The 15,097-nt window shown below is 43.6% G+C and overlaps 1 protein-coding gene across 9 annotated transcripts in view; it reads right to left on the bottom strand.

Annotated features, from left to right (window-relative positions):
* The window catches only part of Ank1 (ankyrin 1), a 202,792-nt gene that overhangs the window by 20,195 nt on the left and 167,500 nt on the right, over positions 1 to 15,097 (bottom strand). For all 9 annotated transcript variants that reach the window (XM_058578907.1, XM_058578908.1, XM_058578911.1 and 6 more), the window contains 8 exons: positions 14,656 to 14,752; positions 14,227 to 14,455; positions 13,583 to 13,708; positions 13,339 to 13,458; positions 12,007 to 12,085; positions 11,474 to 11,548; positions 9,596 to 9,727; positions 8,447 to 8,593 (listed from right to left, as the gene is read on the bottom strand). In XM_058578907.1, the coding sequence (XP_058434890.1) occupies positions 8,447 to 8,593; positions 9,596 to 9,727; positions 11,474 to 11,548; positions 12,007 to 12,085; positions 13,339 to 13,458; positions 13,583 to 13,708; positions 14,227 to 14,455; positions 14,656 to 14,752 (1,005 nt within the window). The remainder of the gene's footprint in view (positions 1 to 8,446; positions 8,594 to 9,595; positions 9,728 to 11,473; positions 11,549 to 12,006; positions 12,086 to 13,338; positions 13,459 to 13,582; positions 13,709 to 14,226; positions 14,456 to 14,655; positions 14,753 to 15,097) is intronic.

The following is a 15,097-nucleotide window of genomic DNA, read 5'->3' as shown; positions in this document are numbered from 1 at the left end:
TGTCTTTTCATTTTTTCACTAGTGTAGTTTGAAGAGAACCACATTTTAATCTTGATGAAATACAATTTACCGATTTTTTCTTCTATGGATTATACTTCTGGTGTCTTTATTTAAGAATTCTTTCACTTACCCATGATTCCTAGTTTTTTTCTTATGCTTTCTTTAGTAAGTTTTATAGTTTTAGTTTTACATTTAATCTATGATCCATTTTGAGTTAATTTGTAAGGTATAAACCTAAATTCATCTTAGTTTAAATTTTTGCATAAATGTTCATAAAAGTTATTGGCCTGTAATTTCTTTTTCTTGGAATGTCTTTTGTTTTTTTCAATATCAGGGGAATGTTTGCCTCACGGAATTAGCTACAAAGTACTATCTCCTTTTCAATTTTCTAAGTTATTTCTTCCTAAAATGTTTGGTAAAATTTACCAGAGAAGCCACAGGGGCTTGGAATTTTCTTCATTGAAATGTTTTAAATCATAAATTTAATTTCTTTCATTTATATAAGGCTACTGAGATGATTCATTTCTTCCCAGGGAAGTTTTGATAATCTGTATCTTTGAAGGAATTTATCAATTTCATCTGGGCTTTCAAATTTATGACACAAAACTGTCATAAGCCCTTTACTAATCCTTTTGCTACCTGTAGAATCTGTAATAACATCACCTCTCTTATTCTAGGCATTGGAAAATTTTGTCTTCTCTTTTTTTCTGATCAATTTGGCTGAAAATTTATCAATTTTACTGATCTTTTCAGAGCACCAGGTTTTGGTGTCATAGATTTTCTCTGGAGTTTTCCTTTGGATTTCACTGATTTACACATCTTAATTATTCCCTGCCTTCTCCTTACTTTGGGTTTAATTTGCTTCTTCTTTTCTCATTTCTTAAGGTGGAAGGTGAGGTCATTAATTAGAGAACTTTTCTCTTTCCTAATGTGGACATTTAGTTACATAAATTTCCCCCTAAGCACTATTTTTGTGACATCCCATATATTTTGATATCTTGTGTTTTTATTTTCATTTGATTCAAAATATTTTCTAATTTCCCTTTTGCTTTATTCTTTGATTTATGGATTATTTAGATGTATATTATTTAGCTTCTACAATTAAAAGCATAAAAAAGAGCCCACAGAATGAGTGCAAATCTTTGCCAGCCACTCTTCTGACAATGAATTAATATCCAGAATACATAAAGAACTCAAAAAACTTAATACTAAGTTGGGCACAGAGGTGCACGCCTGTAATCTCAGAGGCTCAGGAAGCTGAGGGAGGAGGATGGAAACTTCAAGGCCAGCCCCAGCAATTTAGCAAGGCTGTAACCAATTTGGTAAGACCCCTGTCTCTAAATAAAATACAAAAAAGGGCTGAGGATGTGGCTTAGTGTTTAAGTGCCCCTGGGTTCGATCCCCAGTACCAAAACAAACAAACACACAACAACAACAAAAATAAAAAAAAAAACTTAATTCCAACAAACCAACAAATACCCTGATCAATAAATGGGCAAATGAACTAAACAGTTCTCAAAAGCAATAATGCAAATGGCCAAAAAATGTACAAAAAAATGTTCAGTATTCTTAACAATCAGAAACATGTAAATCAAACTACCCTGAAACTTCATCTCTCCCCAGTCGAATGGCAGTCATCAAGAATACAAATTAAATGCTGGCAAGGACATGGGGAAAAAGGAACGATTACACATTATTGTTGGGACTGCAACTTAGTACAATCAAAAGATTGTACCAATTCCTCAAAAGACTAAGAATGGAACCATCACATGACCCAACAATTACATTCCTTGATATTTATCTAAAAGAACTGAAGTCAGCTTATTATAGTGATACCTCTGTTCCAATATTTATAGCAGTTCAATTCTCAATAGCCAAGTTACAGAACTAGCCTAGATAGCCGCCAGCAGATGAACAGATAAAGAAAATGTGGTATGTATACAGAATGAAGTTCTCCTCAGCCATTAAGAAGAATGAAATTATGTCATTTGCTGGTAAATGGGTAGAACTGGAGAACATCACAATAAATGAAATGAGCCAGACTCAAGAAGTCAAGGGTCGAATGTTTTCTCTCATATGTGGAACATAGAAATAAGGAGTTTAAAAAAGAGGATCTCACAAAAATAGAAGGGATAATAGTAGAATAGAGGAAGGGGACCATGGGGAGGGAGGAAGAGAGAAAAACGGGAAGTACCGAGGAATGAAATGGAGCAAATTGTCATGTGCATACATGAATATGTCAAAATGAAACTCAATATTATGTATAATGCACTAATAAAAATTTTAATAAAGTATATTATTTAGTTTCTAAATGTTTGTGATTTTCCAAGTAGAATTCTATTGTTGATTTCTAATTTAATTACATGGTGATCAAAACACTGTGTTTGACTTGAATTCTTTTAGATGCACTGAGATATATTTTATTTATTTTGATGTACTTATTAGCTATAACTCTTTGTAATATTACTTAAACACATCACAGTCTACCTGGAGTGATATTAAAACAGTTGGCATACAACATAAGAACTTTATCATAGTACCCTTCAGTTTTTCTGTCCTGACTTTTGTGTTACTGTTTTTGACATTTGGCTTTTAAATGTGTTATAAACCCAGTGTTGTGCTTTTGTTATTTTTTTGTTCAGCGGGTTATTTTTAGAGATTTAAATAATGGGAAAATAAATCTTATGCATTTATCTTTGCAGTTAACATTTTTGGGACCTGTTCATTCCTTCATGTAGATCAATATTTCTGTCTGATATCATTTTCCTTTGGCCTGAAGGACTTTTTTAAAAAAAACATTGTCGATAGCATAGATCTCCTTGTGATCAATTATTTCGTTGTTTTTTTTTTTTTTTATGTCTAGAAAAGTCTTTACCTTCAATTTGAAAGTTACTTTTGCTGGGTATAGAAGTCAAGGCTATTTCCTTCTCCGTGTGTGTGTGTGTGTGTGTGTTGCTGGGGATCAAAACCAGGGTTTTGTACATACTAGGCAAATACTCTGCTACCTACCACCTCCAGAACTACTCTTTTCTTCTTTAAATATGTGGTCTATTTTGAATCCACCATCTTTTTGTTTGTATTGTTTCCAGTAAGACATCTGCTGTCATCCTTATTTTTGCTTCCTGTACCAAAACACCTTTCATTCTCTGTTTTTAAGAGAATCGTTGGCTTTGACTAGTTTATTTACAGTGTGCCTCAGTATAGTTGCCTGCATGTTTCTTGTGCATGGGTTTCATTATACTGCTTGAATCTATGTACCATTTTCATCAAATTTGGAAAAATTTCAGCCATGAATACTCTTCCTCTTCTCTTCACTGTTGGGAACTCTAATATCTTGGGTCTCTTGAAATTGCCTGATGCATTTTTAAAAAATTCCTTTTCTTTTTGTATTTCACATTGGAGAGTTTCTGTTACTATGTCGTGAAGTTCACTGACCTTTTCTTCTGCAAGGTCTAGGGCCTAATCCTATCCAGCATAGCTTTCATACATTCTAGTTTTATCTCCAGAAGGATAGTTTGTGTCTTTTAAAAATATCTTCTGTGTCTCTTCTGGGCTTTTTGTGAAATCCCATTATAATAAATATTTACTATCCTTCTCTGCTCATTTTAACATCCTTGCCTGTTCTGGGTCAGTTTCAATTGATTGCTTTTCTCCTCATTATGGATTGTTTTCCTGCCTCTTTATATTTCTGATAATCTTTAATTGGATGCCAGACATTATGAATTTTACGTTTTTGGGAGATGGATATTTTTCTAATCATATAAATATTCTTGAGTTTTGTTCTGTTATGCAGTTAATTGGAAGCAGTTTGAACCTTTTGTGTTTTCTTTCAAGATTTATTAGATGGGGGCTAGGGATGCAGCTCAGAGGTAGAGCACTTGCCTAGCACTCTTGAGGCCCTGGGTTCTACTTCTAGCACCAAAGAATTTATTAGGTGGAAATTTTTTCAACTATGGTTAATTATTCCCCATTTCTGAGGCAGTGTTTCTTTGCTCCCTACCAATGTCTGTGAATTATCAGTTTGACTGCACAGAACAGCTGGTTAATACTCAAATGAAACTTTTGGGGGACTTTCTGCAGATCTCCAGAGTTTTCTACCTGTGTAGCTAGTATACCACTCTAGGCCTCTGTCTTGGGAGTTCTTGTTGCCGTGGTCTCTCTGATCTTAGGGGCGTCTCAGCTCAGGGAGTCTCCCGGGTTTCCCTAGAAACCTTTCAAGGCAATTGGAGGACTCACCTTGTTTACTTCCCATGCCTCATGAGTCTCTGTCCTTGGCTGCCTGGTATCCAATGCCTTGAAAATGATGGTTTCCTACATTTGTTTTTGTGGCTTTAAGAAGGAGGGTATGCCCAGTTCCTGTTATTCCATCTTGGCAAGAAGTGTAAACAGCACCTCAGATACTGCCAGATGGCCATGTTGTCACTCCCAGGAATGTCAGAAAAACTCAAGAAGAAGGAGGAGAATGTAGCTTTGCTGGCCACAGAACACCTGAAGCTCTTCTTGGGTACCTTTTGTGAATTTTCCACCTTGAAACTTTTATAACATTCACTTAAATGGAATTTCACCAAATGAAAATATGTGAGTGAGGAGAGCACATGCAGCCTCTGCCAGGAATTCCTACTTGCCAGCACCCCAGATCTTCTCTCACCCATGACCAGTCTTTAGGTATATGCCTGGCTCTCCCTCTGTTTCCACAGGGCCCCACCCACCTACACAGACTTAGATTTGAGGCTTGTGGGCATGACTATCAGGTTGGAGTGATGTTCAGTATGGCCCCATGCATCCTGTGAGGAACACCTCACAAGGTCAGGGTGGATCTGACTACCATCTGAGTGTCCTGAGTTTTAGAAATGTCTGTCTCCCTAGGATTCTCTTGTAGCCCTAACTCACTTGGGTCACCAGTCCATCTCTCAGTCTAGAGGCTTCTCATTTGGGGTTAAATGTTGGTGAACCCAGGTAAAAGGCCACCATACATATTGCTTGGGGCAGAGTATGGTCAGGTGACTTCTCTCAGATCATTACCCTGGTCTCTCTAACTTAGATGTAATAATTATCTTGTTAATTTAGTGTTAATAGCGAACAAAAGGGGTGGACAGGCAACCTGGCCTCAGACAGGAGCCACACGTCACTAGTCATGTTAAGAGATGATATTTATAAAACAAATTTTATTTTCAAGTAGACATTAATAGTTGTCCAATTCATCAAATCAAATGGAGTTGACATGGGTGTGAATTGCCCCATTTTTCCCCTTTCATATAAATCTGATTTTCAGGAGCATGTTATTTATTTTTTTAATAGGTAATTTTTACCCATGTCTAGTCCATGGGCCTGGGGTAATTCCCTCCTCTGTAGAAGAAATTAACTGGCCTTTTCACCCCTCCCCTTTGCTCCAGCCAATGCAGGTGTATATGGCTGGCAGAGTCACTAGGCCAGGGGGATTTCTCCTCAGTGGGTTTTCTGCTTTCCTGAATCACCTGATGTTCTCAGACTCACAGGAATACATGCAACCCATTGCTGCCCTGAGTTCCTATGGCTTCAGAAGGAGGCTCAGACAAGTAGAGAAATAAGGTGCCAAGATGATGGTAGTGACCATTAGTACACAGAGCTGGGCTGGTACCAGAACAAGCTGTCACATGGTCCTGCCTGGGAGAGAGCCAGAGACCATGCAGAAGGGTGCTGCTTCTGCACCCTGTACCTTTGATCCCTCTTGCTTTATCTTTTCCAGACCAGAAGGGCACCCAGGTGGGAAGAGCCTTCCTGGGACAAGGGTAGGAAAAAACACATAGAAGCCAACTGTTGTGCCTAGAAGGTGGAATGGACCACATCAGGCATCTGTTTATGAGCTTGGGCTGAGGGGAGGGCCCAGGCAGGGCAGAGAGCCCAGGCCTGTCAGGACACCTGCTGGAGCAGTGGGGACAGAGGGGCTGTGAGGCACTCAGGGGAGCCCAGAAGCACAGAAGCTTTTGACTTGTGACCATTTAAAATCAACAAAGCAGGAAAAGCAATCCTTTAAAAATGTTGTTAGATCATGTCACTCTTTTGCTTCAAACCCGCTGGACAAAATCCAGTGTCCTGATGGTAGTCTCCAGGGCTGCTCCCCTGTTGCCCCTCAGCCTCATGCCTGTCCTCTGTCTTTCTCTTTCTCTCCTGATACTTCTGTCCCTAGTTCCATAGACCCCTCAATTCTGTGAACATACCAGGCATGATGCCCTTCTGGAATGCTCTTTTCCTGATATTATTTATAAGGCTCACTCCCTCATCTCCTTCATGCCTTTGTTCAAATGCAATCACCCTCACCCCCCCTCACCCCCAATTCCTTATTCTGGTCTATTTTCTCCCATATCATTCTGGTGACTTGATAGCACATGACATAATTCCCTCACGTTATGACATCATTTGGTTCTCCCGATGGAAGACTGTGGATTTCATGAAGGTAGAGGTTTTTTTACTTGTCTATTCAAGAATTGATTTATCTCCCCTGCCTGGAACAAGGCCTGGCATGTAGTTGATGCTTGAAAAATATTAGCCAAATGGGTTGAATAACTGCAATAGAGCTCCTTCCACCAGACACAGGACGTGTAGAGACCCAGGCCACACAATGCTGCTTGGGCACTGAGGTCTCTAGGCCTGAGTCTTGTGGCCAATGGAGACTTTCCTTATTCAGACTCATGGAATTCTAATGTTCCATTAATCCTTTAAGTAATTAACTAGGGCACAGAAAAACCAAACTCTTGCAGATTTGACTCGACTAAAGTAAAATAGCACAAGGGATATTAAGAAGCCCACTCAGGGACCAGTACCTTGTCACTTGGATTTTCTGAAATTTGCAAGATTTCTCAATTACTCTCTATTTATCCATTTGTGGAAGAGAGCTGACCTACTTGGGAGGCCCTGCAATATTCTGGCTGAGTCTACTGCTGTGGGGACCAGCCGCAATCCCTGTAGGTGTGGACCATTGTCTTGGAGCATCTGAAGAGTGAGTGGAGCACACACAGTTGGCAGCCACTATGATGCATCACAGACAACACACCATGCACACACGCACACACAGTATGTCCAGAGAGACAGCCATGAGACGCGTGGGGGTGGGCACTGGGAGTCCTTCGTGACATGCATCTCTGGAGGTTGACGGCTCTCATACACCTGGCCCAGGTGGAGACAGTGGAGACAGGAAGTGCAAGAGAATGAATGAACCAGAGGTTAGGATGAGGTCAGAGGTAGAAGAGAAAGGTGTCAGGACATGATCAATAGAAGATGAGCTCTACACCTGGTGGCCCTAGATGGCATGTTTCACAGACACAGAACATGGAGAGAGAATGGGGAAGGGCTTGGCATGCACAGGCTCTGCCTGGCAGAAGGCGGCCCTGGGTCCGGCTCAGCCCAGACTCTCTGGCCATCACTGCCAGCATGATCATTTTTGGGGGGCCCTTAAAACTAGGGTCTTAGGGAGCATTAACATTGCCATACAGCTGCACAGGGTGACATATCTGATACTGGAAGAAGATATTTCATAGAGCTAAAAATGTTTTCAAGTTCTGTAAAGAATCTTAGGGATCTAACCCAGCTGGTTTTAAAGGCGAGGAGACAGCTTGGCCACACAGGGAGTTGGCAGGAAGGACGGGACAGAACCCAGGCCTCCTGAAACACCACAGAGGGCTGAGGTTGAAGTGGCTCTTCTACTCGTTGCCCACTGGCTACAGAGGGCAGGTGAAAGGAAGGCATGGGAGCCCCCAGGCTCTGTGCCTTCCAGCTGTGCTGGTGGCTATTTTCACTGCTGCTTCAAAAAGAAGCAGCTGTGGGGTCCTGGGGCAAAGGCTGGGCCTCCAGGGCTGCCTCTCCTTGGGCTAGATCTCACTGGGGCTCCCTGCCATGTTGAACCACACCAAAAATAGTGAAGGGAGGCAGATGGAATGAGGAAAACAGAAAAGAAAGAGTTAAGGAAAGAGATAGGACTCAAACTAAAGGAAACCATTTAGCCTCCCCACGTGGCCACAGTGGGATTTCTTAAACAACATCCAGCTAATGCACACTGGACCTCGAACCAGAACCTTTGCTTTCCAACCACAGAACGTTCTAAAATAGGGACACCAATATCCCAGAGAGAGCCTATGCCTTGTGATGAGTGACACAGAAAGTTCATGGACTGTGGAGCAAGAGTCTAACCAGGTGCTTCCCAGACTCAAGCTCTTTCCCACCACATTCAGCCTTGCTGGGACCTCTGTGCTAGTGGTGAGGCCTGGGAGACACTCCACATGTGGTTACAGAGGCATGTGGCATGGGGGAGTGTGCCCACCTGCACAGGTGTATGCCACCTGTCTCTCTTGCTTGTCTCTGCTCTCCCTGGGGGAAAAATGGTTTGGAGGGAAAAGTGTCCTGGGAAGGGGCCTTGAGAGCTGGTGCCTGGAAGATCCAGGCCAGCAGCTGCCTCCAACCAGAGGAAACTCACCATTCATCTGGGAGGGTGACAAAGAGTAGTCCCGGTCCGCGTGCCGGCGGTCTGGCTTCAGATTGCGGCTCTGTCTGCCTGAGCCCTCCAACATGTTCACTATCTCACTGCGGTCAATGTTCCGCAAAGCTGTGTACAGATTCTCCACTAATCAGAAGAAAGAAGAGAAGAGGCGCCTGAGGAGCAAATTCTCATGATTCTAGAGCAGCCAGGGATTGTTTTGCAGGCCTGAAAACTGGGCCAGGAGGATGATGGGAGAAGGGAGATGATCATTTTTTTTTTCAGAAGGTGAGGGACCCTACTTTTGTCAGAATCAACCCAAAATATATATATATTTTTTTGCTACAACAGATCTTTTCCAAAAACTAGCAGTGCCCATCACACCTTTTTTTTTTTTTCTTTTTTTTGCAGGGCTAGTGACAACCTCATGAATGCTAGGCAGGTGTTCTGCCACTGAACTATACCTCCAACTCCTCAGCAAAGCATCCAAAGACTGATGTTTTGTAATCTAAGAGGAGTACAACAAGAAAATGAGGGTAAGAATGATTGGATTTTGTCCTTTTGAAATTCTGAGTCCTTGCCTGTTGATTTGAGATGCAAATGAAAACATTCAAATTTCTCTTAGTGTTGTTGAGGACAGGAATTTGGTTGAGGATACTTTGAAAAGAGGGTGAGTCAAATCTTTCCTCCATGTTGGACAAAGATGTGCCTGGGGACAGAACTGTTCCTTCTGGGATTTGGCCCACCCACACTCTGCTCTAAGCCAACACTCATTTGGATGAGAAGTCCAACAGGAAGACTGAAGATGAGTCGACATATATGCTGTCATCAGGGGGTGGGAGAAAGACTGAGGCCAAGATTCACTGGCAATATGTTCTAGCAGGATTGCCTGGAAGACCTTTTGGCTGTGAGTGGTGCGTGAGTGTGTGTGTACGTGTGTGTGTGTGTGTGTGTGTGTGTGTGTGAGAGAGAGAGAGAGAGAGAGAGAGAGAGACAGAGAGAGACAGAGAGACAGAGAGGCAGAGAGGCAGAAATACAGAGATCACAAGGACCAGCATTAGGGGTGGAATTGGAAGGAAGAGCTACTTGGGCAAGAAGTAGGTCCTAGCAAGTCTGTGGAACGAGGCCTCCTCAGCTTGGGATACTGACTTTTTGCGTTTTCGCCTTCACGGACGATCCAGAGGTTCAACAAGGCTGTGCTCTGCTCCAACAAGGAGTTAGGGTTTTCTACACGGATCCTGTTGATGTCTTCCACACTGAACTGTAGCTCTCTGGCCAACTCTGCAAGCAAACACCAAGAGCAGATGTGAGCACAGGAAGTCAGAGCACTTTCCCTTTAGATTCGTTGTTTCTCCTCACCAGGGACCTGGTTGATACGCAGGAACCTACAGCTTTCTATGCCCAGAAAAACAGGGCAGGGGAGGGGTGTTCCGGAAATAGGTGTTGAAAGAATGATCAAGCAAGTAAATGAACAATGCCCTGCCTTTCTGGACTTCAGATACGAGATGATGAGAATGAGCCTCTTAGCAAGGTTAGCAGCTTCTCCGGGCACATATGACAAGTTAGTCCTGGAACCAAGAGGTAGCTGAGGCTGCTGGCCCTACCGCAGTACTGCCTGCCAAACTGGGAGGCTGCCTACTTTCCTCCTGGGTCCAATGGTGGCAGAAAGGCAACTCTGGAATTACAAGTCTTTTGGAAAAGGTATTACTTATGTTTAAAATGAAAATAGAAGTTTTCATCTAAATGCATAGCAGTGATGCAGAATTGTAGCTCCCCCACCCTCTGATTATTTTTATTGTTATCACTCACAGATATTTATGAGGGAGAAGTGCCTCAGAGTCTGATTTCAAAGATGAGGAAGACCAGAGGAAGAGTAATAATGTGAATCAGAACACATGTACACAACACACTCACACACGTATGCATACAGGTGCACTCATTAATGCACACACTTATACACACATGGGCACAATGCAATATACGTATGCTTGCACACAAGCACATGTCACACACACATATGTGCAAATGTATGGGAACACATGGACACACATACATACACATATGCTCAAAGCAGCAAGAGTGTAACTTAAAGAATGAGCAGTCCCTGAACTTCTGAGTTCCCATGACACTGCCTTTCACCAAGTTATTGCTGAGGCTCTGGGTTTGTCTAAAGCACTGTGTAGGCATGTAAGGTGAGGGAGGGAGTCTAGGAGTCCATTCACATAAAAGTTTTTAAAAAGTGGGGGGGGGGAGGGAGAATCAGATTGTAGGCCTATGGCTGTATAAAACACAGTTTGAGGATTGACTTTCTTTTGTCCGCCTGCCTCCCTTCAAATCAGATCTGTCACTGCTGTTGGCAGGCTGCAGCTATGGCCAATTGTCAATGAGACCTGCTGAGACTGGCCTCCCCCGACCTCCCTCAGCTGAGCTGGCCTCAAAGGAAAGGCCATGCATCATGTGGAGGAGGCCATGCACAGGCCTTTGGGAGATGTTTTGTTTGTGCATTTCTTTTGTTTATTTGATTTTTCTGGGTTCTGTCACTAGCTAATTACACAACTCTATTGAACTGGATCCCAGTTTTCCCATCTATAAAGTAAGGTGAACTAGATACACTGTGAGATTTAAAAAAAAAATTTCTTTTTAGTTGTAGATGGACACAATACCTTTATTTTTATTTATTTATCTTTATGTGATGCTGAGGATCCAATCCAGTGCCTCACACATGCTAGGCAAGTGCTCTACCATTTAGCTATAATCCCAGCCCCATAGTGAGATCTTTTGTAAAGTCAAGAGTTGCTTCTTTTTTTCAAAGGAAAACCAGACAGAAAGGGAGGAGGAAGAGAACACCCAGCTTTTCACTGGAACTCAGTGGTATGGCTTGGCAAAGGGATCTACCCAGATATGCAAATCAGATGCACAATGGGTAATGGAGACAAGGGTTGAAAATGCTTTATCCATTGCTCAGTAAAGAGAAGGGGATGTAGGGGTGAGACAAAGTCCTCTTCTGCCCCCAATTCCCCAACTCACCTGCCCAGCTGAGGCCGAGGTGTTCTGATATAATAGCCATCTTCATATCTGCTTGGTCTGTCCCACTGAGAAAACCTAAAGAGATGCATTAGATTTTATTTAGCAGCCTGAGAAGGACACAGAACTGACAGGCATGTTTATACGGTCTCTGATGGATGCCCAGGTCCCACTGTGAACCTCCGTATACACCCGTGCTAAATCTATAAGAGGTCAGGTGGAGACCCAAGTCAAAGGCTCTGTGTGCTGTTGGCAGAACAGGCTGAGGAAGCAGCATGGAGGGTAGAGGTGTCACAAGCTCACTTATAACCTTTCAAAGGGAGCAAGCAGCCAGACACAATGGTGTGTGCCTGTAATCCTGGCTACTTGGGAGGCCAAGGCAGGAGGATCTTGATGAGACCTTGTCTCAAAATTTAAAAAAGTAAAAAAATTTGGGGCTGGAATGTTACTCAGTGGTAGAGTACCACTCAATTGCCAGTACTAAAAAAAAAATAGTTAGGGGGAGCAAAAATACATCATCACAAAGAGGTTGATACCTGGTGTTGATTCACTGAGAATGCTGTATCTCAGGGACAGGGGTGTCAAGGTCCTTCGCCTATCTTCTGCTCCGCTCCCCTGCAGAAGAAAGTCAAAGAAAGGATGCTTTGGATTTTGGGTATACCCCCTTCTCAGAGGAGGTGACTTGAGCCTTGAGGTCCTGGCAGGAGTAAGTAGCTCCATTCCGTTAGAGGCTCAACAGAGTAGACGGAAGAGGTGGGAGTAAAAGAAGTTGATGAAACTTGAATACTTTATTAGGAATAATGGCAAACTTATGTAGCCCTCGTCATGCACAAGACTGTATTTAATGCTCACACCAACCACAAACACCTATGAGATAGGTACTATTACTAACCCCATTTCATCGATGAGAAAACTGAGGCATAGAGAAGTTAAGCAGTTTTCCCAAGGCACCCAGTGTATGGGCCATGGAACTGAAGTTTGACCTTAAAATTCAGTTTTTCTTTTTGGATTCCTTTAGGTTCAACAGATCAGCTTCTGACGCTGGCTTCAGGCTTAACAATAAGAACTTGTTTGCTCAAAGATGTAGGAATTCTCTCTGGAGAGAGGTATTGGTTCACCCTCATCCCCAGAAAGAAAAGAGAAACGGATTCATGGACATATGAATGGGACCTTGCTTCTTTCTAGTTTAGCATGGAAGGCTAATGATTAAAACAACAACAACAGCCAAACAACACCAACAAGGAACAAGACATTCTGAGGACATGATCACTCCGAAGTCCCTAGCATAGGTGGTGACCGTGGTGCTCTGACAGATATGGATAAATGAACATACTTGCTGAAGACTACTTTGTTGAGCTCAAAACCCTGGGTGTTTGCAGTGGCTGAGGACACCAGGATCCCCTTCTTTGAGGGCCTAGCACCCTGGGGAAGATAAGTGAGTAAATGAAAAAAAGGCTGGAGAACAGCTGTCCAGCGGCTGGGTAACCTTGAACATCTAATTCAAAATGCATTTCAAAACCTCAGAAGCCTCAGAAAGGGAAGTTGAGGAGGACACTTGACCTTCATATCCCAGAGGGCTCAGGGCTCACAGAGTGAATAAACCTATCACCATCTGACACATTTGTTCCTCATGTCACATGACCAGAGCTGGACTGAGATTTGCAGAGAGAGCCAGGGCATGCTTCCCCTGCCAGGTCATAGAACAAATGTCCGGAGGAGAGTAAAGAGCCCATGTGTACCTCAGGGAATTCAAAGGCTGCGTTTCAATAGGAAGAAGCCCTAAGGAGGTGTTTGTCCTGGGGTCTGTTCGGGAACTTCCTTAGGGTAACCCATCTTTGGCTAAAGATCCTCCCCAGGTAGTGGCTCACCTTGGTGCAGGGGGGCATGGTGATGTTCAAGTGGCAGAGGATGTGCTGGGTGTCCTCATATTTCATCGCCTTGCGCAGAAATGACAAGAACCCTCCTGGTTCCCGACTGCTGTCCCTCACCTAAGTTCAAACATAAAAGAAGATTCAGCAGGCCCTTTGGTGGCCACCAGGTGGCTGGTTTAGAGATTTTTCACCTCCCAGCTTTCTAGATCCAGAGGAGAGGCCAGCAAGAGGAGGCCAGCACCTTTACAGGTATGGCCAAACGGTTCTCCCGAAATGACTGGAAGTGGAAGCTCCGCTGTTGGGCAGCTTTCTTTACAGGTACCAGGTTCCCAGAAAGTTCTGCAAAAAGGGGCATTCCTTCCAAAACCTGTAGGAAAGAAAAATCAAATATAGCTTGTCAGGTAGAAATGCTCAGATGTCCTGCCTTGACGCTCTGGTCTTTCCCACCCCACCCAAGTCAGGTGGATACACAGGGGGACAGCAGGCCACACAGGAGAAACACCACTGTTTGTTTTGGAAAAGGCTTTATTTATAAGGTTATGATGAATGAGTCATGCTTCCTTGCCCCAAAAGATTTTACACTCTGTAGGAATTTTCTTATGCCCCTAGGCAATTGATCTAGAACATTCCAGAACTAGGACATCACAATACAGTTTCTGAAAAAATCCTGGGTCTGTTTTTCTACCTGTCCAAAGGTGTTGAGCTCATGAGAAGGGCCAGTAAAACCTTGCTATATTTTAATTTCACCTATGATAATAATCCTTTCTGTGTACATAATACTCTCATCTGCCATTCTCATTTGAACCCATTTGGGAGTTGCCCTGGCTCCAGAGCTTTATCTTCTTATGAGAAGTGTTTTAGAGGCCTTCAAGGACCCAGGCATACCTCTATGTCCCTACTCCGGGCCACCTCCACAAAGTTCTCATGCTGCTCCAAGGTCTTGTCCACTTTGTCGTCTGTCATGCAGTAGCAACGCAGCCGCCCTTCCCGGGGGTCATTCATTTTGGCAAAGATGACAAACTTGGCCATGTAGGGCACTGCGGTAAGCTCTTTGTATAACAGAGTGGCAAAGTTCACGGCCTCAGCAGTCCGAGGACAGTCCGACAGCCAAAACCTTAAAAGAGAGGGCAAGTCATGACTACCTTCCTCAATTCCCGAGGAAAACAAAGCTCCATCTCCATCTGGTCAGGCACAACCTGCAAGCCACACAGTGGTGACTCTGCCACGTCTGGCGGTTGAGGGCGCTTCTGTGTGGAGGGGTAATGAAAGAGCCTCAAGATCAAGCCTGAGACACTGGGCTGGGCCTCGTCTCACCTGGCAGAGACATTGGTGGTAAAGTTGGCACACTCGTTGGCATACACGAGCTTGGTTGTTCCCGTTATGTCTTCCCACTGGGCTTGTTCAGTTCCGCCTGCAACACCAGCAGAAGTGGGGCTGGGGACACTCTTTTGGATGTGAACATGGTGCTAAGGTCCTAGTGTGCGAGGGCAGAGGTGGACTTCTGGGTGACACTTGCTTGGTCTGCAGCACTGAGCACACCTATTTTCTCATACTCTGCCCCTTTTCCTTGTGACCTGCAGTACCCGCTTCTCCTAGGGCTCAGAGGGCTCTTCCACCGGGCAATGGACTTTAATTCAGATTCCTCATCCCCCTATGTCTTGGAAGAGCACACCATCCCCAGGGGAAATCAACAAAACCCACCGCCGCGGTTGCTGGCTTGGCATTCTCCCATCTCCCTCTGCCCTCCTATGTGTTA

The sequence above is a fragment of the Marmota monax genome, unplaced genomic scaffold (assembly GCF_021218885.2).
Source record: "Marmota monax isolate L192 unplaced genomic scaffold, Marmota_monax_Labrador192_F-V1.1 WCK01_AAM20220418_F8-fsc00252, whole genome shotgun sequence".
NCBI classification, from domain to species: Eukaryota; Metazoa; Chordata; class Mammalia; order Rodentia; family Sciuridae; genus Marmota; species Marmota monax.
Note: the sequence above shows the minus strand (reverse complement) of the source record. Positions and strands in the feature narration are given on the sequence as shown.